The sequence below is a fragment of the Drosophila melanogaster genome, chromosome 2L, assembly GCF_000001215.4.
Source record: "Drosophila melanogaster chromosome 2L".
NCBI lineage: Eukaryota > Metazoa > Arthropoda > Insecta > Diptera > Drosophilidae > Drosophila > Drosophila melanogaster.
Window position 1 is genome coordinate 11,091,201 of NT_033779.5, and position 22,241 is coordinate 11,113,441.

Below are 22,241 nucleotides of genomic sequence, written 5' to 3' on the forward strand. Positions count from 1 at the left end.
CTATCGAAAAAACAACATTTTCAGCTATAGTTGTGCTGTCGTTATTCCAGCTAGATTTATGGGTGTTACAAACTTTTGCGACAAAATATTAGGTACAATTTTTTCATATAATGTTCTAGTTTAATTTTGTAATTTTTTTAATATATTATCAAAAACTATAGCAACAGCATTATTGAAAAATAGCCAGCTTAACGAGGTCCTGGAAATTCATTTGTCGGAAAAAATGCTTAATTGCCAACACAGACGCCTGTTGTTATTGTCTATCGTTCTTATCAGTTCAGTTTCTTCGTTTAATTTTTGTTTGTTGCAAAAATGGTTTAAATTCGCAGTCTTTTGCTTTTTGAGCACTTATTAGAGTAGGACAATATGCCGCCCACGGAGACACTGCGTCCGGGAGAACGCGGAACAGCCGGTGGACCGGGAGCAGGAGCACCCGAACAAACGTACATCGTCAGGCAGAGCAACAAATACTATGAACACCGAGATTCCCAGGCCACGGCCATGTCGGTTGATTACTCGGGTCAGTGGGTGCTCCTCGCGGGCCGTGGTCACCTGGCTTTGCAGCGTTTGGGACAGGACGATGGGTCTCTGCGACGACATGAACGGCAATCGAAGTACGAGGTGTCCGTAGCAGAGTTTGCCATATGTCCCAGTCGCAAAGAGTACTGCGCCATAGCGGTAAATACATAAAGTTATCTACGTATAGGCGGCGTTTATCCCAGTTTGACCTTTGAATTTCAGACTAGCCAGCACATAGACATCGTTCGCTGGGGCACTGCGGAACCACACTACGAGATGTCCTTGCGTGGGCATACTCGAACAGTGACCGACATTGACTGGCACGGCAAGGATCCGAATCTGCTGGTCAGCTGCTCAATAGACACATTTTCTCATATTTGGGACTTAAGGGAGCCCAGGAAACCAGCCCTGTCCTTGAATGCCGTGTGCATGTGTAAGTTTCTACAAAATAATTTCAACTTTTTTATATTATATTTAAAATTCTTTCAGCTGGTGCTACACAAGTGGGATTCAACCGCGTTTCGGGCAACCTTTTGGCTGCTGCCCATGATGGAGATTTACGCATCTGGGATATTCGCAAGGGTAGTTGCCCGACGCACTATATCACAGCACATTTAAATAGAGTGCATGGCATCAATTGGAGCCACAAAAGGGAGACCTGCTTGGCAACCGCCAGTCAGGATGGAACGGTCAAGTACTTTGATGTATGTAATCCTCGCAGGGCCGAGAAGATCATTACAACCATGTCGCCCGTTTGGAGAGCGAGATACACGGTAATTTATATTGGTTTATCAATATTGATTGCTATTCTAAATACATCTTGTTCCATACAGCCTATTGGCAACGGTCTGGTTAGCATTGTGGTGCCCCATTTGGGACGCGGAGAGAATAGTTTGCTGCTCTGGAGCAACAGCAAGCAAACGGACCCTATTTGTTCCTTCGTGGGGCACACCGATGTCATTCTTGACTTTGCCTGGCGTCCAAATCGTGAAAGTTCCAATGAAATAGTAAGTATTTTAAAGATACCACAATGTTCTTACTTATGCATTGAGCTTTAATTAGGAACTGGTCACTTGGTCCAGGGATCGCACGCTGCGGGTGTGGAAGATCGATGATAATATGCTAAAGCTTTGCGAACCGTCTGCGGAAGAAATAGAATCCCGTTTCGAGCCCGATCTCAGTGAGTTAAGAGTGCCTACTCCTCCAGAATTCCTGCATCCACGATCAATTTTGGTTGCCGCTTCGTTGCCCATATCCACGGGTGACGGTGCTTGTAATACCTTGCCCATGGCTCGCTCCCCGAGCTTTGGAGGTGGCTACTATCGCAGGGAAGAGCCCCACATAGCCAGATCACTAACAGATCAACCCACGTGTTCGCTGCACCACGAATTCTCGCTGCTCAACACAAACATGCCTCATGTGGAGGTAGACACACTAGATGCCATAAAGCGGTACGCCTGCTTCAAGATTTGCGCCGGTGGACACACGGTTATTTTACAAGTGACTTTCACGACATCGTATCCAAGTCCTAGTGCTCCGCCGGACTTTCAGCTTTGCCAGGGAACCACTCTGTCCAGTGAAGTTAGTGGAGTTCTGCTAAAAGTGCTCCGTTGCAATGCATTGCAACGGGTCAAGAAATCCCGCACGTGCCTGGAACAATGCCTACGTGCTCTAGTGGCGGCTATGAAGAAAAAGGTGGCCGCTGTAGGCGGAGCGGATCGTAGCCAACTGCTCCTGCAATCCCCTCGGCTGGAAGGAGCTTTGTCGAGCACCCTGCACGATGCCTGCATTCCATATCCGCGGACGTCAGGGGTCCATTTCAATGCCATTGGTATGCTGACCACTTTCGCCCAACCAGTGAACAACAAAAGGCTGACCCTGCGGCAACACACCGCATTGACTCCACGGACTTTTTCATCGATTAATGGTAGTGGATTGCTAGGCAATGTGATGGCCACCGCCCAGAGGGAAGCTAACGCCTCCTTTTACCTCCAGGAGAGGATGATTTCGGGAAAACCGGGCAAGCAGCGAGCCATCCGACAGATGAATGGAAGTCCGGTGGTTCACGTATACGACACAAGTAGCTTACTCCACATTAGTCGGAGAATGGCTCGGGAGTTCTCCCTCGATAAGTGCAACATAGCAGAAACGTGTCGTAAAAATGGTGAGATCTGTCGCCAGCATGGGCGCTTGGACTTGGTGCCCGTGTGGCTATTGGCGGAACTGATAGCCACACCCCAAATTCCACATGAAACACTCAACGATCTGCTGTTCTACAAAGATCCCTTCAAGAAATCTCTGCTGGAATCACTAATAATGCATTATGCTATCTCCGGTGACATACAGACTGCTGTGCTGCTGGCTTGTTTGTTTGACAAGTGCCCCACGGGTGGCGGTGCCATTATGGAGAAGACAGTTCGACTTCCGCCGCAGCTTAACTCGCAAATTTCACCGTATCACACGGTCCTGCCGCTTGACGTCAAGTCATCTTCTTCATCGAACACTTGGCAGCAACTTAAGCAACTACGCAGCAACTCTTGGTCCGACTCCCTGGATTTGGAGATTAAGCAAATCCAGTCTGATGCATACGCTTGCTCATTGATTAGACGGACTAAGATGCCACTGTTTGATCAATTTAAGCGCGCCTATGCCGAAATTTTATTTGGCTGGCAGTTGCTTTCGAAGCGGGCTTTGATCCTCAAGCACACGCAGAATACACCACCTCCAGTCCAGGGTGTGGAATTCGTTACCGAGTGCAGGAAGTGTGCCAAGCCCAAACGGACGCCCAAATGCGAGCCCTGCAAGCGACCCGTACTCTTCTGCGTCCTCTGCCGTTTGCCTGTGAAAGGAGCAGCCAATGCGTGTCTGGCTTGTGGCCATGGCGGTCACATTGATCACATGATGCAGTGGTTTGAGGTTGGTATCTATTTGAGTTTGATTCGACTGGTTTCTTTTTCACGAACCAAACGATGTATGGATTTGGATTTATGGATTTATGGATATAAATATATTCATGTTTGCTATTTTCTTGTTTAACTTTCAGAAACACAATGTCTGTGCTACGTGTGGCTGCAAGTGCTTGGAGCGCACCTCAGAGCTGCTAGCCCTACTCAGCTGATTCAGACCTTGAGTGATGTGCATTCCTTTCAAAAATAATCTTACTTAACTTTCTTTCGTCTGTGTGGATATCAAAATAGTTAGGTGTTTTTTAGTCATTAGGCCAACAATTTTTGTACGATTTGCATACCATTGAGAAATATATGACCACTTACTAGCCAAGCTAAGGGTAAAAGCTTTATGCAACTATACACTTAACCAAAATCATATGGTTACGATAATTCAAAAAGAACTGTTTCTAGATTTTTTCAAGTACATACATTTATTCTTTTTTATTATCGACTTTTGCTTTCTGTTTTTTTTTTTTTTTTTTAGCTTAAATTCTACGATTTACTTGTAGTTTTTGCATTTGCAATCTAATAATTTTTTTGTTTTGTCCGTCATAATAAAGTTTGCTTTAGTTTTGAAAATAATTTTTAAATAAGTTTCTACAGCTCCTATTCTTGTTTTTGTGTGTTTTCTTTTGTTCATTAAGCGTCATAAAGATAAAAAGGAAAATAAAAGGAACGCAAAAATAAAATAATAAAAAAATATATTGCAATTTAGTAGGCGAATCATTATAAAGATAATACAATTTTGATATAGCGACATAAACATTAGATATACGGCCTTACTATAAACAAATCACGCACAAAACAAATAAACAATAAAATGAAAGGCATAGATTCAATTTCAACTTTTTAAGGGATGAACTTAGCTGAGAGCTTTTTAGCATACTAACTTCTTTTTGGACTTAACTACAAGCGTGTATTTATAAATGTGTTTGTGGTCATAGATTAACTATCTTGGATGGGGATCGGATGGGTAATCTATCAAAACCAGCCACTGGCCAGGTTATAGTTCTCTTGATATCATTTTAGCTGATCGCGGTACGTTATGATTGCCTTCATCAGCAGACGGACGTTGCTGAACTGCGAATTCTTGGGGCTGTTCTTAATGAACTGCTGACAATTGCGATACAGCTCGGTGAGCACTTTAGGAGCGTGCTCGCGGGTAATGGGATCTGCCATATTGATGGCCAACAGTGCCTCGTTGAGATATCTACAAATGAAAAAGGTACATCATCAATGTAATTCTTTGTAATGTTTTGTTACTTGTTTAGTTCTCCTAGCTCACCTCTGCTTAAGCTCATTGTGATTGGTCATGTCAGCGGATATTTGCTGAATGAGCGACAGTAGAACCTTTTGCTCCAGTCTGCATCCCTCTGGTGCGAATGCCTGGTTGCTGTCCGTGTGTCGGAGAGTGAACTCCACTAGGCCCAAGTCGTTGGCCAATAGAGCCTGATGGAAGGCCTTGTTGATTTGTCCAGCCATCAAAAGCTGCTTAATGCTGTCCCTGAGGTCGTAAGGTGGTGCAGGCGTAGCTGCCTGCGAACGCATTGCCACGTTCTGGGCTTCCATGTGCTTGCGTAGCTCTGCTCTGATCGTTTCCTGTACCTGACGCGCCAGCAAAATCTCTAAGCTCTTCACTTCTCTTTGTGTCTCGAGCATGGCGTCCGTGAGTTCAGTGCGGTGCTTGTGCAAGCTGCTCTCTACCAATTGCTTAAGCATGGACAACTTGTTGTTTATCTCCTCCGTATTGCCACTCCCGGCTTGGGGCTGTGGCATGTGCTGCAGGTAGGTGTTAAACTGGACCATAACTGGAATTCAAAAGAAGGAGCTTTATGTATCCATTATGATTGTAATGATTATATACTAACAGTCTTTTATGCCCACGCTGAAAGCGTCATGCAGTTGTTTAAACATGTTCTGCGAGGACTTCTCATAAGCTGGAATCAAGGTGCTGCTCATAGATTCAATGAAGGCGGTTTGTAGGCTGGTTTGAACACCAATCAACACGGACTTGCCAAAAGTATCCAGAAATTGCTAAGTAATGAAAAAAAAACGCTTAATTATAAGCATTTATAGATGGACTTGCAGATTACGTACCTTGCTCTTGCACACCTGGGCAATATTCTCCTTCACCGTTTTGTCAAACACACTCAGCTTCTGCACAATCTCCACTTGCATTTGGGCTTGGAGCTGATCCATGTTGGCATTCACGCGAGGAAGCAGTTGGCGCTGCAGTTCCATGTTGAGAACGTTGCCAATAATGTCCGTAAAGTGGTTCATGACATACTGATTTAGTACCTGCAGCACGGAGTCACGTAGCTCTCGGTTTTGGCTCTCACTGCAAAAAGTATTCACTTGGATTGTGCCCCGGAAAATTTGTTATATGTATCTTACCGCGCCGCCAAGAATTCCGTCAGTTTCTTCTTATGCTCGTTTTCATATCGCTTGAGATACTGCTCCATTAGCTTGGACAGTTGCATCTCAATTTTATATGCTAGCTGACTAAGATTTTTAGGCTCCAATGAAGTGTCTTGTTTGCTATGCAGGGCCGCCGCCGCTTCTTGCTGCTTTTGTAGCTTGTTGACTTCGTTCTCCAATTTGTTTATTTGTTTGGACTGGGCTTTTACTAGATCTGCAAATAATTTATGTGAAATTGTTAGTATTTGAAGTACGTTACGCCATCATGCCTCTTTTAATATAAAATATTTAAAATTTCTGATTGAAGATCACAACCACTTACCTATGAGTAGTTCCATTTTGGCATTTAGCTCTCCAGTTCCACTTGAATCAACGCATGTTCCGCCCGCGTTGTTGCTGCTGCTGGTGTTGCTGGTGCTAAGAGTTGTAGCCGTGTTGTTGTTGCTATTGCTGCCTACACTTGTGTTATTATTGTGCCCTCCACCTAGCGTAGGCGGCACATTGCCATTGTTGGTGTTCTGCACCGCCTGGGACATGATCTGGGCAGCATTCTGGAGCTCAGCTGAGTGGGATGACAGCTTGACAATGGGCCATGTTCCGTCAACAGCTTCCGGGAGCGGTGATGAATTTGCCAGCTCTTCTTCCTCATCGTCATCATCGTCGTCCAGATTCTCTAGCTCTGCTTCGTAGGCATCGGCATCGTCCTGTGTGGCCATTATCTCCTGCACCTCTCGACTCGGACTCGAACTGCCGCTGGCCAAGTTCTCAGCCACATTCCGCTCTGGATTGCGATCAATTGCAATGAACTTCTTGCGAGCGTCAAGCTTTTCCTTCAGCTTTTGTTGCTCGCGATCTTCGATTAGGGTGTTGTTCATTAGGTTGAGGAGTACCTCGGCATTGGGGTTTTCGGAAGTCTTGGACGTTACCGTGGCCAGCATTCGTATAGTTTGCAGAACCGCTGAATCAATGGATCTATCCTGACCGCTGGTGGTGGTAGAGCTATCAGTTCCTATTGAAGTTGTGGTGCTGGTAGACACAAATACAGCTGCTGCCGCTGCGGTTCCGCTTGCACTGAAGGCATCTGGAGTCATGAGATTAACCTGCTGCGTATACGCGCTGCTTAGTTGCGGGGACTCTGACTTGGCCGCCTCCTTAGTGGCGTCCTGCAGGATGGCCGAAGGTGCCGCAGCCGCGGCTGCCGCCACGGCCACCATGGCAGATGAACTGCCCGTTGAAGCTCTCTTTGCGGATTTTGCGAATAATGCATCCAGCTGAACAGCACCCACAGTTCCACTGTTGGGGGATTCCGGCTCCTCTTTGATTAGCAGATTGTCTTCTGGCGTCTGTGATCGCTTGCTGTTTAGGCTGCTCCGCTCCGTCTTTTCAGCCACACATGGCTGGTAGATTATTTGACATTCCTGCAGGCTCTTTGCCTGCACCACAAACATGTGCAGCACAAGGGCACTGGTGGAATTGGAATCGTCATCGAAGTCATCGGGCTCCTCAATAGGATAGTAGCTCTCGATGGAGTTCTTAACGCGACGCATACTAGCGTTTACAATAGAAAAAGAGAGAATCCCCGAACTCAGCTTGAATTCGGCAACATTCTGAATGCGTTTGGAAGTGTCGCAGCCTTCTCCTTCGCTATCGCTACTCCTATTCTCGGAGTCTGCGCCGCCAGTACTGCCAATCTGCATTACATACACGGCCAGAGAGTCCAGGCAAGACAACACCAAGTAGTTCGCACTGCGATCTATGCCCGCGATAAAGTTTCTGGGCTGCAAAGATGACGGACTGGCCACCACATTGATAGTTTGGAGGCATTTCCATAGCGAGCAGTTCCAGAGCTTGATTTCGGTATTGGCATCGCTCGTAGTGATCACGTGCTGCCAGTAGGATCTAATGGGAAAGTTTAATATAATAATTATATTTAATTATTATATAATAACTACTTACTCTTCCACAGGCTTGTTGATATTGTCGAGAAAAAAGAGAGAGCAGACTTTTTTGCCATCATGTGGCTTCCACTCGTGCAGGCAGCGATGGTTGCGCACATCGAACAAATAAATTTGGTAGAAACGAACCAAGCCATCGGCGCAAGCAGCAGCCACAGTGGTGCCATCCGGGGACAAAGCGGCGCACGTGATCAACGAGTCCTCCTCAATCTTCAGATATCCAGATTCTAGGGCTGCTGGTTGGATCTTGCCGCGCTGTTAAGGTAAATGCCATTAATGATATGTTTGGCGCTGAACATTAGCACAAACGAACCCCATGTTCAGAGACAATCATCTTCACTTGAAAGCATTGAAATTGAGAGCTTCGCGACCAAATGAGCAGCTGATTCTCATCGTCATCGTCGTTGATTGGAACGGTGGCGCTGCTGCTGCAGACATAGGGACACCAGGAGACCATATCGTACTCCGGCACATAGTTGGCGATGGGGTCCTCCACCTTTAGCACTAGATTGCACAGCAGGTTCCCTTCGATTTGATCGACTTTGTAGACAAACAGCGAACTGACATCGATCACAGCTAATATACGCTCACAATCCGTATGGGCAAACTGCAGATCTAAGACCTCGCCGCTCATTCCCTTGATCAAGGCTCGCATACTGGTGGCTATGTTGCATACGCGCACCATGCCCTCCATTCCGGTGGCTTTGTTGTTGACTGGGAGCACAATGAAGTTATTATACAATAGCTTTTAAATTAATTTTAAAATTAACACAAGGTAAATGGGTTCATAAGTATACATAATAATTAAACCATCATTCCCCGGAAGCTCTGTAAAATATTGATTGGGACATGATTCCCATCGATAAATTCAAGAATCATTCCTTTTTTATAAAACTCAAGAATTGCGAGAAAAAGTTGTCACACATAAATAAAATCTAATTGGTCAAGAAACTGCAATGGGATATAAATTACTTACCATTAATGGCGTACGCCAGGTGCTTGCCATCGCGGTGGACAGCGACCAGGTGACCCGGATAGTAGTACTTGCGCTCCCACTTGTAGTCGACGATGTTCTTTAGCTTGACCTTGGAGGAACCGCGTGTGTGAACGCCGCCGGATGTGAGGACCTTGGTCTTATTGGATCTAATAACGCGGCAACACTGCTTCTCTTGCGCTTGGAAATGGCTGTTAGGCACAAAAAAAAAAGAATTAATTAAGCAAGGGCCGTCTATTGGATAACCGGTGATACGCACATGACTTCTATTTCCTGGGGCTCTGCCGCATTGCCGTTGGCGGCAATCGGCTTGTCCTGTTCGGCGCTGTTGCTCATCCCGGATGCTGCGTCAATGGCTGAAGCAGTAATGCTGATGCAGGCGTCTGCTGGCGGTGGATGGTACGCGGTACTTGCTTTGCCACACCTTGGCGACCGGTGGACAGACGGCGGCGGGGAGGAGGAGGCTGACAAAGGCGTCTTACGAAAGATTGGCAAGTGTGCAAGCGCGAAGAGCGCGATTAACATTGACACATCGGCTGACTGCAGGTGGGAGGATGATACGGCATGGGGGTACACATTATTAATTTCGCCAGTTGATGAACAGCAACGACTCGCACACCAACCTGCCCTATCAATACGCAGCAGTCGAATGGTCTCCTTTACTCCTGCTAAATGCACCCAGCCGGTACTTGGTAAAACTGGCCTCCAGCAATTGATCGTCTACTTAGCGAAACTAAACCATTTAGTTGGCTGCTTCTCGTAAACTCACAAATTTTCGCAAAAAACTTTTTTTTTTTTGCCGCAAAACCATAGAGGTGTGTAGCGGCGTGTGCTAGGGCAATCGATGGACAGCGTCTGTTATCGGCGACGCGGATGCCAGGGATGGACGCTCAGCGAAACGTTCTTTCGAAATCAAGAAAACACGTTTCGGTTGCACTTTCGTTTTATTGCATTTTAACATCAACTTAATACATTTATCTTTATTCATAGAGATGTATATCCATCAAAACAATACACATTGATTACGCAGCGACGTAATAATATGTTTACATAGTGTTTCAATATCACTTTTTCTTTTCATATTACATTTTGTTTCGTTTCTCTTGTGTGATTGTGTGTGGTGGTAGGTCATTGAAAATGTTTAACAAGTTGAAGAAAAACTCATATATCTAATGGTTTAAATATGCAAAAGATGTGATATATGCCGGTATGTCTGATAAATTCAAAGTTAGCATATACGTACAGAATCAGTGGTCCGAGTAAATCAAATTTGTCTCCTGTTTCGGTAGAAAGAAATTTTGGTAATTGTAGATAATATCAAGTGTTATTGTGTTTTATCGTGTACACTATACAGATAGAAAATATATTAAGATGTATATATTTTTTGAAAAACCTAAGCTAAGCTTTCAAGGAAATGAATTTCTTTATCGATTTTTTACCTTTCACTTTTCTAATACTTAAACATTAAGCCTGGCTTCTTTTTAGGTTCGTTTTTTGTAGTTCTTATTTTTGAGTTAATGTTTTTTTTGTGGTTTTTAATTTTCATTGCCGGAATGAATAGAAGGGACATTTTCGAGGCATACACAAAACAGTAATAAATAGCAAATGGAGAAGTAAAATGTCTTCGCAGCAGGAAATATTACACCTGGGATTGGACCACTTTGTGGCAGTTTCATTAATCACTAGGGTGAGGGTGAGATACGGAGTGCGGAGTGGCTGTCAAGCGAAAGAATTGTGTGTCATTTACTCGTAACAATTAGGAGAAGCGCATATACATATATCTCTAAATATACATATACATACATATATAAATCGATCTGCATAAATATCTATAGAGGCGGCATTATTGTTGTTGTTCTCGCATGATTTGTTTTGTGTTCTTGAGATTTAACTAGCCTACAAATTAAATTAGCAACTTCAATGCATAAACGGACGAGCTATCAGATCCATCGCTGGTGTTTCTACCCGCTTAAGACTGAGCAAGCTCTTGAGTAAACAAATGGTAGTTACATAGAAGCTGTTGGAACTTTCAGATCTGGCGAATATTTATCTGCAGACTGTGTAAATATTTTCACAACGAAATTTTACGAGCCTACTCAAAGATTTGCCCAGTCTTATCGTTGTGTAAGCACCTCGAATCGTAAATTGTGCTTGCAACATACAGAAACAACAAAATAAGTGTTTAACATAAAGGTGAATCGATTTCTTTCAGTGCATGAACAAATGAATTAATACTAATAGCATGAATTCATTTCAGCTATTTGCCTTAAATCCGAGGATTTCATATTAAACTTGGTCGTTATCAATTTTTTCTCCGTTTTTGGTAATTTCAATTAGTATTCAAATTTAAGGGAAACTAATTCGTAGTTTTTCTGAAATCTTACGCCCAATATGTATCTAATGCAGTTTAATGTGCAGAAAAGAGGGAAATATACTAATAGCTTAAAGAAAGTATAACAAATTATAAGGAATGTTAAATTTTGGTTCGAGACACTTAAAATGGTCGCAAAAATACACACACAGGCAAACGAAAGTCACATATCGCCCAAAAATAAATCGATTCACCCTCATTCACATGATCATTTTCGCTGCTTAAACGTTGGTATAAGCAGCTCCTGCCGAACCAGAGGATCCACCGGTCACGTTTGCTGTCACCGGTGCGCAAATCGAGGAGCTCGTTCGCCCTGTACTATCACTGGCATTAAGTCCCTCCAGCTTGAGACGCATCTCCTCCTTGCGCGTCTGGACGCTCAGAAGTTCGTCACTTAAATCGTTGCAAAGGTGGAGCAGTGAGTTGTTCTGCTCCCGCAGCCGTTGCAGTACTTCCGTGGTATTGGCCTGACCCTGTTTGAAGGACACGTGACGTAGCGAGTCACTGATGGCGGTTACTCGCTTCTCAAAGCTCTCAGCACTGGGCAGCTGACCAGTTTGGGTGGTCAAACCAACAGCTGGAGCCGGCGGTGGCGGCTGCTGGGGCGGCGATTGCGATCCACGTGGCGTTTGCGGCTTTCGGTAAACCTCGAAGGCAGAAACGCGCTGCTGTGCCTGCTGAAGAGTGATTCTTGTGGGCGGCACCACTGCTGCCTGTGGCGGTGGTGCTGCCGGCGGCAAGGAGTGTAGCTGCTGCTCGTCCACCTATAAGGTCAGAGTACCAATTAGTAAGACAATCATACAAATGGATGCGTTTATTTATATAAGCTACTGAATTTGGACACATGACACTAGTGGAGCTACGGCCAATTGTAGTGGAATGCTTTACGAGTTGCATACATTTAGGATTGGACTTACGACGTTCGCGGCGCCTTCGTCGGCAAAGTGCGTGAAATCGGCAAACCCCGTTGAGGTTTGCATATCGAAGCTGGCCTGCGCGGTGATCTTAACAAAAGGGGTTCCATATTTATATACATTTCACAGGTTATAGGTAGGTAGTTAGGCAAAATCAAGCAAACAAAAAACACAAAAACAATATAAGCAAATTCGGTTTCCCGAAGTTTACGGTTTCCTTTGCAAATGCTTAACAATTGTGGACTCTTAAAAGACACTGTATTTTCATTTCAATAAATTGAATCTGTAGCAAAACTGTATTCGCCTTCATTTGCACAGTACACCACAAATATTGAAAACAGAGACGGAACACACGGAATGTTTTGGAAGTTCCTTAGTTTGTTATAGCATTGCAGGGGATAAGTGCGGATCTACGAAATACTATCCCCTACAAGGCTTTATTTAATGACCAAGGCATATAAAACGACACAGATTGAAATTCTCAGATAAAATTGGAAATTGTTGGTCCATAGGACATAACATACCTCCGCCTGTTGGGCACCGCCCGTTGCGCCTATTTTAAACTTGTTTAAGTCCAGACTGCTGCTCCGTGCATGACGATGTGGCCTTGGCGGTGGCAGAGGCGGTGGCTCCTTCTTCGACGCCAAAGACGATGCCACGTAGGCAGCCTGCGGTTCCTGCGACTCACTTGGCCCAGTGGATCCGATACTGGGCTCGCGTTGCGGTGGCGGTGGCAATGCACTGTTCTTGGCCGGCAGCTTTTTGGCTTGAGGCCGTTGGATGGCACGCAGATCGCTGCTATCGCGGTGGGAGGAGCCAGCGACTCCCGATATTCCGGGTACAACAGCAGATGACTGATTATTGACAGTAGTCGAAGAGATGGCCTTGGGACTATCCTCGCGCTGAGCCACCGCGCTCTCGTTTTCGTTAGATGACTCAGCTGAGGAAGCGATGGCGGTGCCTACAGATGAGATAAGGAATAATTATATTTATATTCAATTTATAGAATACTATTTTAGTTCTTCTACTCACCAATGGGCGTCACTCTTAGCGGCACTGGGTGCAGAATCTGCGGATTGGATACCACGTCTTGGGCCGAGCGCTTCATATCAAACAGGACTGGCTTGAGCCCGGGACTAGATGCGCCAGAAGCGGCTGCTCCGGCTGCTACAACAGGTGCTGCCCCAGTGGTTGACTGTACCGAAACCGCACTTGTTGTTGGAGATTCGCTAAACTTTGTCCACTGACTGGAGACGTTGGTCGAGTCTACAGCGCTTGCCGTAGAGGAAACAGTTCCCGACACAGGTTTTTCCACATTCGGCGAGTTTGAGATGCTTCGGTTCTTGCCCAAAGAATTCTGTGGTGTTGCCTCACGTTTGGAACTGTTGCTAGCCTGCGAGGACGTGGATATGCTGCTCAGATTCATGATGTTCTTGTCGCTGGGCACATTGGGACGCGGTTTGCTGGTCGTACTGCTGCCGCTGAGATTGCCTGCTATGATTGTATTATCCGTATGGTCGTCCTCATCGTCATCATTTAGGTGCAGGAGATCAGCCTCAGGTGGCTCCTGAGGCAGCGCCGCCGATGACGAGGATGTCACCCCCTGTCCACTGCCGGACGCAGCTGCTTGTAGCACGTTGGGATGCAAACAGTGGGGCAGACTTGTGGGCAAGGGAATGTTGTTGCGCCGTAGAACCACCAAATGCATGGCGGCCGTAAACTCAGACAGACTTAGCGCTCCATCGCGGGTAACGTCACACAACTGCCAAATGTGACGTAGCTCCTCCACAGGAATGCGGCTCTTTTCAAAAAAGTTTCTAATAAAAAAAGGAATAAGAAAATAATAAGAAGAATAAAGTTATAAACGTTCCTAAAGCCAACTTACCTTGCTGCTTGGCCCGAAAGCAGACCATGCGGATCCCTTTGCACCGTCCTGAACTGCTTATTATAGTACTCGCGCTGTTCCGGGGTTATCTGGTAAATGGTCACCAATTCGCTCTCGTTGTCATCGTCGTCGCTGCTGTGGCGATCGGAAGACTCTTCCTCCGTGCCTAGCAGCTGGCGATGCTCGTCGCCCAGCAAACCCTGCCAGAGGGTGTCCTGCGCCCAAGGCCGCTCAGCCACGCTGTTGGTGGGCGTGGGGCTGTCACTGTTAGTGCTCCAGGCTTCTGGCGATCCACCACCAGTACCGCCTCCTCGTCGTCGCTAAAAGAGATAAGGCATGGACGGGGATCGGTCAATGGTAAGCTTATTTACAAATGTCACAAGATAAGATAGAAGTACAAACCCCGACATTTTCGCGGCTGCTGCTGCTGACGACCCCACAGCCATCCGTACCTCGTCCATGGCCTGTCGCATCGTCCACTGATTCGTTTTGCTCAACCTCGGAGTCGGTGCTGGGCACATCAGAGGTGTCTTGCAGCTGCTCTTGCTGCGAGTTACGACGCAGTGAATTTCTGCGATCTGTGGGTGGTGGCGGTGGCAAGGCAGTCAATCCATTTTCGACAGCCACCGGAGCTGTAACCGCCTCCTTCCAGCTAAAGTGCGGTAATGGAAGCGGAAACGTGGCCAAGATCAGCTCCTGGCGCAGGGGCATGGCCGCCTGATGAGCAGCGATTAGCTTCAGGCATGAGTAGAACTGTGTCCGCGAGATGTGTAGCGCCGTGGAGGGTATCCCCGCCAGACCGGTGATCTATAAGCCCAGACCCAGATAATTAATCACTCACGATCACACAAATTGGACCTACCTCAATCACGGTCTCATTGGCGATGTCCGCCGAGCGAAAGAGCTCGGTGGCCTTAAGCATGGGCACCTTGCCTGTCTTCTCCACGTCGCAGCATTGGAACAACTCACTGTAGAAGCGCGTCTCCGGCTCAGTGAGGGACACGTCCATGCCTGTCGCCTACTTGTTGCCGTCTCTGGTTTCGTTTACCAAGCCGCTGGTTAACGAGCCACGCCCCGTTCGTCCGTCCTGGACCCGGAATCCAATTCGTTTGTTTACTTCCACGTTTAACCCAGCAGGCCAGTGCCGACCCCGCTGCCCCGCGCTGCTCACAACCAGAAGTCTGATGATTTTCTGCCTTTGGCCCCCAAGACGGAGTTGGAGGAGGTGGAAGCTGGGAGAACTGCGGGGACGATGGTTTCGCTAACTTCTTGGTGCCACCACAACCACGATGGTTAGAGGATTCACGGCACTGGTCGACGAGGGTACACCTAGTGCCTCAAGCTGCTCGGCGCACAATCAATTTGGCTTTTTGTCCAGGTTTTTTTTCGCAAACTCTTTTGCACTGTGTGTGCGCTGGCTCTCGATATCGATAGGTTGCGGTATCGATTCGATTAGACAGCTGGCGCGGCAGCCCTGTACCTGTTAGCGTTTCGCAGCCCTAGTTACCGGCAAAAGTTTAGTTCCGCAGGATTGATGTTTTGTAAGGTGGCTTACCATGTTCATTTATATTTCATTATGGATTAAACTATAATAAAATTTAATGTTGCTGAATGAAGAAAAAATCATTTCTTCATTATTTTTAACGATATTTTTTTAACCGTCAACAAATTTCCTGTAGCCCTGTGCCACTGACGTCACCAATTCGCAAAGACTTTCCTGCGTCACCTTTCGTTGCACCACAGTGATCCCCACTCTGTTATTGTTGTCTGCGGCTGAACTGTTGCGACGCAAAAATTTAAAGGATTTGAAAGTCTTTATAGACTTATTTTAGTTAATAAACAGCCTCTGTGCAATCAAGGATGTTCTCCAGAAAGAAGCCAGAGCCAGCGAAAAGAAGGCAACACGATTTATCGCAGGTGAGAGGAAAAACAAACAGTCTAGATCCGTCTATTTATTAATTATGACTCATCGTTTGGACTGTCTTTTTTGTTTTTTGTGTTTAGTTCGGTCTTACGGAAATCCCAGATGATTTTGATCCCAGCGCTGGATATGGTGAGGACGATGGGGGTGACAGTGATTTGGAGGCAGAGCTTGCGGCCATAACCGGCGGAGAAGGAGCCAAGCCAAAGCCCAAGCCCAAAGCAAAGCTGTTACCCGCCAGTGATTTGGACAAAATGATAGCCGACAGCTTGCGTGATGTCAGCGACGATGATGATGATGACAATTTGGAAAGCGATCCGGATCTTCTTGGCGAGCTGAGCGGAATCGGTGGTCTAGAGGAGGCAGAGGAAGAGGAGCCTGTCGCACAACCGCCAGCTGCCTCTGAGGAACCCGTCCAGACCTTTCTGCCCACGACGACTGTGGACACATTAAGCATTATCAAACAGCGCCTGGAAATGTACAAGCAGGCCGAGGCCAATGCCAAGACTGCCGGCGATTCTGGCAAAGCAAGGCGATTTGGAAGAGGCCTTAAGACTCTGAAAGATCTGCACAGGCAGGCAGCGGCTGGCAAGTCCATTAACGTGGATGACATTCCACCTGAAGTCAGTGTAAAGCCAATTGGCGGGCAGGCTCCTCCAGTGCCTGCAGAGGAGTCACCAGCTCCTTCCACACCTGCTTCCCCTCCGCCTGTGCCTAGTCGTGCAGCTCCAGATCCACCAACCCCCGGCACCCCCGTGGAGCCCACTACATCTGTGGCTCCCACATCTCCCCCTAATCCTCTTGTGACGCAAATGCGCAGCCGCCAGACGGACTACAAAGCTGCTGCACTGCAATCTAAGCGCAGTGGTGACATATCTACTGCCCTTCAGTTTCTCAAAGTGGTCAAGCAATTTGACGTAGTTATAAAAATGTGTGAAGACGGACAGGAAGTTGATTTGAGTGACATGCCCCCTCCACCAGCTGAGTTTCTTGAATTCCTTAAAAAAATGCAAGAAGAAGCAGCCGCAGAAGCTGTCGCAGAACCTACTGCTGCCCCAGAACCCACACCTGTTGCTCCTGCTCCTGTTCTAGCAGCTGCAACAAATATGTTGGAGGCTCTGCAGCAACGTTTAGAGAAATATCAATCTGTAGAAGCGGCAGCCAAGGCAGAAAACAATAGCGGAAAAGCAAGACGCTTTGGAAGGATTGTGAAGCAATACGAAGATGCCATAAAGTTGTACAAGGCAGGCAAACCAGTGCCTTACGATGAGCTGCCTGTGCCACCAGGTTTTGGACCGCTGCCTACGGCTGATGCTGCTCCTGTCGCGCCGACACCGTCGCTGCCCACTTCGCCTACATCTCCACCGCCAACAGCAAGTACTTCCGCAGGAGGAACACCCTCCAGTTCCAGTGCGACGACACCTACAGCTCCTCGAAAAGCACCTTCACCTCCTAAGCCCAAAGAGTTAACAACACGCACGTCTGGCAATCAGCAGAAGAATAATATTGCCGAGCAACAAATGAAACTGCTCCTCGAGCGCCAAAAGGAGTTTAAGCTAGCTGCTATAGAGGCCAAAAAAGCGGGAGAAATAGATCAGGCGAAGGAGTACCTCAAGATCTTCAAGGGATTCGATTCCCTTCTTAATGCAGCGAGTAGTGGATTGCCAGTGGACCTCAGCACTGTAAGTTTTGCATTACATCTTCTTCTTGTATGGCTAACTATATATTTTTTTTTTTCAGCTTCCCGTCCCGCCTTCACAAAGGGATAATCTAGAAGCCTCCTTTGCCATTGTATCTGCTGAGGAATGCGATCCGACAGATGATATCTGTGAAATTGGTGTTCGCATGGAGGAGCAGCTGGCAAAACAACTGATGATGTGCAAAAATACGCGAGATCATCACAAAGCTATGGGAGATGTAGCAGGCATGAATCGGTTTGAAAATTTAGCCTTAACTGTGCAAAAGGATTTGGATTTGGTGCGATACTCGAAACGAAAGAATGAACCACTGCCAAAGTTTCACTATGAAAAGCGTAGCTTCAACATTGTGCATTGCAACACAGATCTCACAGACAGTGAGCTTGAAATTGTTGTGGTCCGGGGAATCAGCTACAATGTGGCCAATCCCAAGGACGTGGATACTTATGTGCGCGTAGAGTTTCCCCTGCTCAATGTAAGCTAATTACCAACATTTAAAGTTTCACCAATTATTTATATGTTTTCGTTTTAAGGATGAATCTTTCAAGACTAAAACCAATGTTATCAGAGACACCAGCAGTCCTGACTACGATGAACGCTTCAAGGTTGACATCCAGCGGACCAATCGTCAGTTCCAGAGAATCTTTAAGCGGCATGGCGTCAAGTTTGAAATATACTCTAGAGGGTAAGTTGCCCGTACATAAAAGAACTGAGCTAGAACAATTATTTAATCCGTACTAAGAAGCTTTCCATGCATATTAATCTCAACTAACGGAGGCGGTATATGATCTTATTTACGCGTATTAATTTTCCAAGGAATACTTAGTAATATCCGATGAGTAGTAATCTTCTACATTTTGAAATAGCCTTAAAGACTTAAATAAAAATATATATATAATTTTAAAAAATATTTGGCATAGATCATTTTGCGAAAATTTAAAAAGCTGTTGATTGAGCTGCATACCTACTAAATATTTTTATCCAATTTGTAGGTTTCGCTTGGGTATTAATTTGCTCTTAATATTAAGTTTCAGCTCTTAATTTGAATTATTAAATTTTTCCCGTAGTAAGCATGTTCCTTTGGTCCCGTAAAACAGTATCGTACGAGTCACGGCTTCAAGCACACATATATTTCACCGTATGTGTCTACCCATTGATCTTCTTGATTGATTCTCACAAGGAACATTTTAATGAAATATTTTTACAAATTTTTACGCCTCAATTCCCAACAATTCAAACAAAAAATAAATGTCATCCAATGCTACGCATTTAATATAAATAGCTGCAGTATAGATTGTTGTGGACTAAGTCGTAAACTGCCCCTGTGTTGTTTCAGAGGTTTTCTGCGATCGGATACGTTGATCGGAACCGTAAATGTCAAGCTGCAGCCATTGGAGACCAAGTGCGAGATACACGACACATATGATGTAAGTGATAACTACTATAATAAAATAATATAAACTTAAATTTAACCTATGTATTCCTTAAAACAGCTAATGGATGGTCGCAAGCAAGTAGGTGGAAAATTGGAAGTCAAGATACGCGTTCGCAATCCTATTCTCACCAAGCAAATGGAGCACATCACCGAAAAGTGGTTGGTCTTGGATGCCTAGGGCTAAACAAGAAAATTTAAATAAAATAGGAACGCGTCCCCTTGCGATTGTTCTCGATTAAGTCACTAAGTTATTTGTTTGTAAATATCCCTCACAGAAAATTCAATTTATCTAAGTATGTACGCTTTTGCCGATTCCTTCGCAGGAAGAAGGCATTTATATATTACGAACACAACACATATAATGTACTATAAATATCTTTATATATAAATAATATATGTATATATGATATTGCCGGCGTTAAGGCGAAGGCGCAAGTCCAGAAGATTGTGCCGGTGAAGTCAGTCCATTCCAAGAGAGACAGATTGAGAGTAGGATCGGTCCACTAGCGCCTAGCCGAAACCTGATTATGTTAGCTTTCACATTGCATAAATATTTTCTTTTGATTTATAAACTGTTTGTTGAACTACAACTCCAGATATTCGACTATTTGTGAGTAGGGACTGGTTTCATTAAACACATCCACACCGCGAACTTTATAGAAACCTGCCGACAAAAAAAGATTTCGGTTATGAAAGATGGAAATTTTGCAGGTTATGCTCACCATTGACGGATCCCTTATCGCCGGGCGCATACTGAAACGACGGATATGGCAGATGCCAGCCCTGTGAGATGAGCATCCAGTCGGCGGAGCGACCCAGATTATCGCGTTCCTTAAACCACACCTCGTAGCTGAGAAGGCACTGCGTGGATTTGGGGTGTTCCATCCAGCTAATGAACACCTCACGCTGAGTCACCTCTGCGATGGAAAGTTGCTGCGGTCGTCGCAGTTTGGGCCAAGATGCGGAACACACCCGGAGCAGCATCGCCCAGGGCAGTGGGATGCTGGCGGAGTTGATAACTAGCTCGCTGTTGTACTGCCAGATGGGTCCCGTCTTGTAGAGTCTAGGTGCTTGGGCTCTTCGCATCGCTTCCCTTAGAGTGGCGTTGGGATAAGCCGGACTTCCAGCTTGCTGCCATATGTAGTACGGATCCGTTTCCTTTGGCACCAGGAGCTCGGTGACGAAGGCCGACTCATTCGCTATCGACATGTTTAGCGTGTACTTGTGATGAAAGGCTGTCATCTTTGGACCCGCCTCCTCGGGACTCAGAAATATTGTGGCCATATACTGACCAGGACCGCCTAATCCACCGGATACTGTACGCAGGACCTGGACGCTATGTTTAGTATCCATATTAACCATTTCCACGTCCGCAGCCCGGGTGCCCAGCTTCGCCAGCATTCCCAGAGCAGCGTATACGGGTTTCTGAACGAGCTGCGAGTGCGGTGGTTTGGTTTCGTTCATCCTGAAGTGGGCTAGAAGGGTGCGCTGTGTGAACTCGTGGGGATGGTAGCTCAGGAAGGCGTTGTCATGACTAATCGACTCCAAGCGACTCAGTGGACCACCGGCCAGCTTGGCATGCCAGAACTGCATTACCGTAGATATCAGTGTGATTCCATACCGCACATCCGCCTGAAAATCCCGGGAGGTGCTCCAACCGGCCACAGGATCGGCTTCACTGAGAGATTGAAAAGTAAGGATTTCAATAAGGACTACCATGTATTTCTAGCATATTTTTTGATAATTTAGTTCTTACTCATTGGCCACCGGCAGCTGCTTGAGATTGGGATACTCCTCATAGATTTTGGCCATCAAGGAAAGCGAACCATTTACGATTTCCGTGGCAGTGCCTTCGATTCCCTTTCGGTGGAAAGTCAGTATGTCGATGGGACAGTAAACCACTCTTTGACTGCATAGCTCCAATAGATTCCAGCAGAGCGGATGATTCGAGTCCTTAAAGAGTCCTGCAGGGCCGCGCAGGGAGCGATACATGGGCAGTGGAACCTTTCCGTCCTGGTTGTCCAGGTTTCCAGCTTTACTCAAACCCCGCCGCACAGCTTGAACGTAATCCAGAAAGGTGTGTGCCGTAAAGTTTTGCTTGTTATACCCACGAAGGTCCGGTTCATTCCATGTCTCATAGCGCCAGTTGACCAATCTGGAGGAACCGTGTCGTGCTGATGAACAGACAGGAATCTGTAGGTACGCATTTGAAGAGAGTGCGTAGGCCATGCTTACCTATCTGGTGGTTAATCGTGGTCTTAACCAAGTGCTCCCAGTAGAAGGATTGCTGCATGGGGTTTTCCGAAAAAACCCCACCCAGATTGCCCATCCACTCCAGAACGGGGGACAAGCGCAGTTCCTCGTGTAGGAAATCAATGAAGTCATCGAACTTGGAAAAATCATAAATCGGTATTCCGCTGGGGTCGTACTGCCAGAATTGTATCAGCTCCAGCAGCCAGTGGATGCGAATGTGGGTCACCGCGCCCACGGGCAATGCTGCAATCAGGCGAAGATTAAGTCGAAGGGCTGGATCGCCCAGGGCGGCGCTAATCCCCTCGTGATCAATGCGTCCGGCGGGACAGAAGCCCACGCCCGTCCAAAAGTGCGGCATTGTGTGATAGACCACATCTCCGCTCGTGTAGTGGGCGTGGATCCTGGCAAGCGTCGTCAGAACCAGGAGTAGCGACAGCATTCCGTGCGATGAGCGATTCGCTCGACTTTCTCTGCGGGATTAATGACGGGTTTTGTTTTGTCTTCGATTTGTCGATGCCGCTGCTGATAAGAGTGGCTCTCTCACCTTCCCTCCTATCTCTCGGTGTGTCTGTATCTGTCGGAGTGAGCTAAACCAAAAGCTAAAGCCGTGTCCGTGACGTCACAGGCAGTGCGTCACAGTGGGTTCAGTTGGAACACAAAGTCATGCTTAACCCAAGAGATGAAATGAAAATGTTTCCAATTATCCATTAAAACCTTTAATAGTTTAACTAATAAAACATGTTAAAATTATTTTAAAATACACTGATTTAAGCTGACAACTAACTAAACTTTATGACAGTAAAGCTTATAGCCAGTATATCATTATACCATTAAAAAAATCATTTTTGACTGAAGAATTCGTGTCAAGTCTGTCTCCTAAGCTTCCTGCGAACGATTTCCTTCCTCGACCCACAGTGAGGCGTGTGCCGAA

General features: G+C 46.2%; 5 protein-coding genes across 9 annotated transcripts; 2 read left to right on the forward strand and 3 right to left on the reverse strand.

Moving 5' to 3' along the window:
- Window positions 1-243: 243 nt before the first annotated feature.
- On the forward strand, window positions 244-3,896 carry Wdr59 (WD repeat domain 59). 2 transcript variants are annotated; one of them, NM_135641.4, is made up of 6 exons: window positions 244-678; window positions 742-952; window positions 1,009-1,292; window positions 1,353-1,526; window positions 1,582-3,435; window positions 3,563-3,896. In NM_135641.4, exons 1-6 carry the CDS (start codon window positions 367-369, stop codon window positions 3,635-3,637), a joined length of 2,910 nt encoding a protein of 969 aa, NP_609485.4. In that variant the 5' UTR covers window positions 244-366; the 3' UTR covers window positions 3,638-3,896. The 2 variants fall into 2 exon arrangements, with proteins under 2 accessions (NP_609485.4, NP_995682.1); NM_205960.4 differs by having other exon boundaries at window positions 3,563-3,801.
- Window positions 3,897-3,949: 53 nt separating this feature from the next.
- On the reverse strand, window positions 3,950-9,688 carry Ge-1. Of its 2 annotated transcripts, NM_135642.3 has the most exons (11): window positions 9,458-9,688; window positions 9,094-9,374; window positions 8,817-9,025; window positions 8,154-8,554; window positions 7,842-8,095; window positions 6,208-7,784; window positions 5,862-6,099; window positions 5,565-5,805; window positions 5,336-5,501; window positions 4,753-5,275; window positions 4,153-4,677 (listed from the first exon to the last, which is right to left on the reverse strand). In NM_135642.3, exons 2-11 carry the CDS (start codon window positions 9,357-9,359, stop codon window positions 4,488-4,490), a joined length of 4,065 nt encoding a protein of 1,354 aa, NP_609486.2. In that variant the 5' UTR covers window positions 9,360-9,374; window positions 9,458-9,688; the 3' UTR covers window positions 4,153-4,487. The 2 variants fall into 2 exon arrangements, with proteins under 2 accessions (NP_723654.1, NP_609486.2); NM_164957.2 differs by having other exon boundaries at window positions 3,950-4,677; window positions 9,094-9,688.
- Window positions 9,689-9,762: 74 nt separating this feature from the next.
- Window positions 9,763-15,445, reverse strand: Reps (RALBP1 associated Eps domain containing). Of its 2 annotated transcripts, NM_135643.4 has the most exons (7): window positions 14,867-15,445; window positions 14,407-14,811; window positions 14,005-14,324; window positions 13,152-13,936; window positions 12,644-13,080; window positions 12,123-12,209; window positions 9,763-11,969 (listed from the first exon to the last, which is right to left on the reverse strand). In NM_135643.4, exons 1-7 carry the CDS (start codon window positions 15,011-15,013, stop codon window positions 11,427-11,429), a joined length of 2,724 nt encoding a protein of 907 aa, NP_609487.2. In that variant the 5' UTR covers window positions 15,014-15,445; the 3' UTR covers window positions 9,763-11,426. The 2 variants fall into 2 exon arrangements, with proteins under 2 accessions (NP_609487.2, NP_001245975.1); NM_001259046.2 differs by lacking the exon at window positions 12,123-12,209.
- A 297-nt stretch (window positions 15,446-15,742) lies between these two features.
- Window positions 15,743-19,651, forward strand: l(2)gd1 (lethal (2) giant discs 1). 2 transcript variants are annotated; one of them, NM_001259047.2, is made up of 6 exons: window positions 15,743-15,921; window positions 16,009-17,607; window positions 17,666-18,097; window positions 18,156-18,307; window positions 18,905-19,049; window positions 19,116-19,651. In NM_001259047.2, the coding sequence occupies exons 1-6, from the start codon at window positions 15,865-15,867 to the stop codon at window positions 19,233-19,235; spliced, it is 2,505 nt and encodes an 834-aa protein (NP_001245976.1). In that variant the 5' UTR covers window positions 15,743-15,864; the 3' UTR covers window positions 19,236-19,651. The 2 variants fall into 2 exon arrangements, with proteins under 2 accessions (NP_001245976.1, NP_609488.1); NM_135644.4 differs by having other exon boundaries at window positions 18,959-19,049.
- Idua (alpha-L-iduronidase) lies at window positions 19,357-21,861 on the reverse strand. The gene is made up of 4 exons (NM_135645.2): window positions 21,293-21,861; window positions 20,814-21,231; window positions 19,780-20,735; window positions 19,357-19,721 (listed from the first exon to the last, which is right to left on the reverse strand). Exons 1-4 carry the CDS (start codon window positions 21,747-21,749, stop codon window positions 19,642-19,644), a joined length of 1,911 nt encoding a protein of 636 aa, NP_609489.1. The 5' UTR covers window positions 21,750-21,861; the 3' UTR covers window positions 19,357-19,641.
- Window positions 21,862-22,241: the final 380 nt, after the last annotated feature.

Coding starts and splice junctions, on each gene's coding strand:
- Wdr59 (NM_135641.4), top strand. CDS start 367: ATGCCGCCCACGGAGACACTGCGTCCGGGAGAACGCGGAACAGCCGGT. Junction 953..1,008: donor CTTGAATGCCGTGTGCATGT/GTAAGTTTCTAC, acceptor AAATTCTTTCAG/CTGGTGCTACACAAGTGGGA. Junction 1,527..1,581: donor GTGAAAGTTCCAATGAAATA/GTAAGTATTTTA, acceptor AGCTTTAATTAG/GAACTGGTCACTTGGTCCAG.
- Ge-1 (NM_164957.2), bottom strand. CDS start 9,359: ATGTTAATCGCGCTCTTCGCGCTTGCACACTTGCCAATCTTTCGTAAG. Junction 7,785..7,841: donor ATCAACAAGCCTGTGGAAGA/GTAAGTAGTTAT, acceptor CTTTCCCATTAG/ATCCTACTGGCAGCACGTGA. Junction 5,806..5,861: donor ACGGAATTCTTGGCGGCGCG/GTAAGATACATA, acceptor TACTTTTTGCAG/TGAGAGCCAAAACCGAGAGC.
- Reps (NM_135643.4), bottom strand. CDS start 15,013: ATGGACGTGTCCCTCACTGAGCCGGAGACGCGCTTCTACAGTGAGTTG. Junction 13,937..14,004: donor CTTTCGGGCCAAGCAGCAAG/GTAAGTTGGCTT, acceptor TTTTTTTATTAG/AAACTTTTTTGAAAAGAGCC. Junction 12,210..12,643: donor GCGGTGCCCAACAGGCGGAG/GTATGTTATGTC, acceptor CCTTTTGTTAAG/ATCACCGCGCAGGCCAGCTT.
- Idua (NM_135645.2), bottom strand. CDS start 21,749: ATGCTGTCGCTACTCCTGGTTCTGACGACGCTTGCCAGGATCCACGCC. Junction 21,232..21,292: donor CACGATTAACCACCAGATAG/GTAAGCATGGCC, acceptor TCTGTTCATCAG/CACGACACGGTTCCTCCAGA. Junction 20,736..20,813: donor CAGCTGCCGGTGGCCAATGA/GTAAGAACTAAA, acceptor TCAATCTCTCAG/TGAAGCCGATCCTGTGGCCG.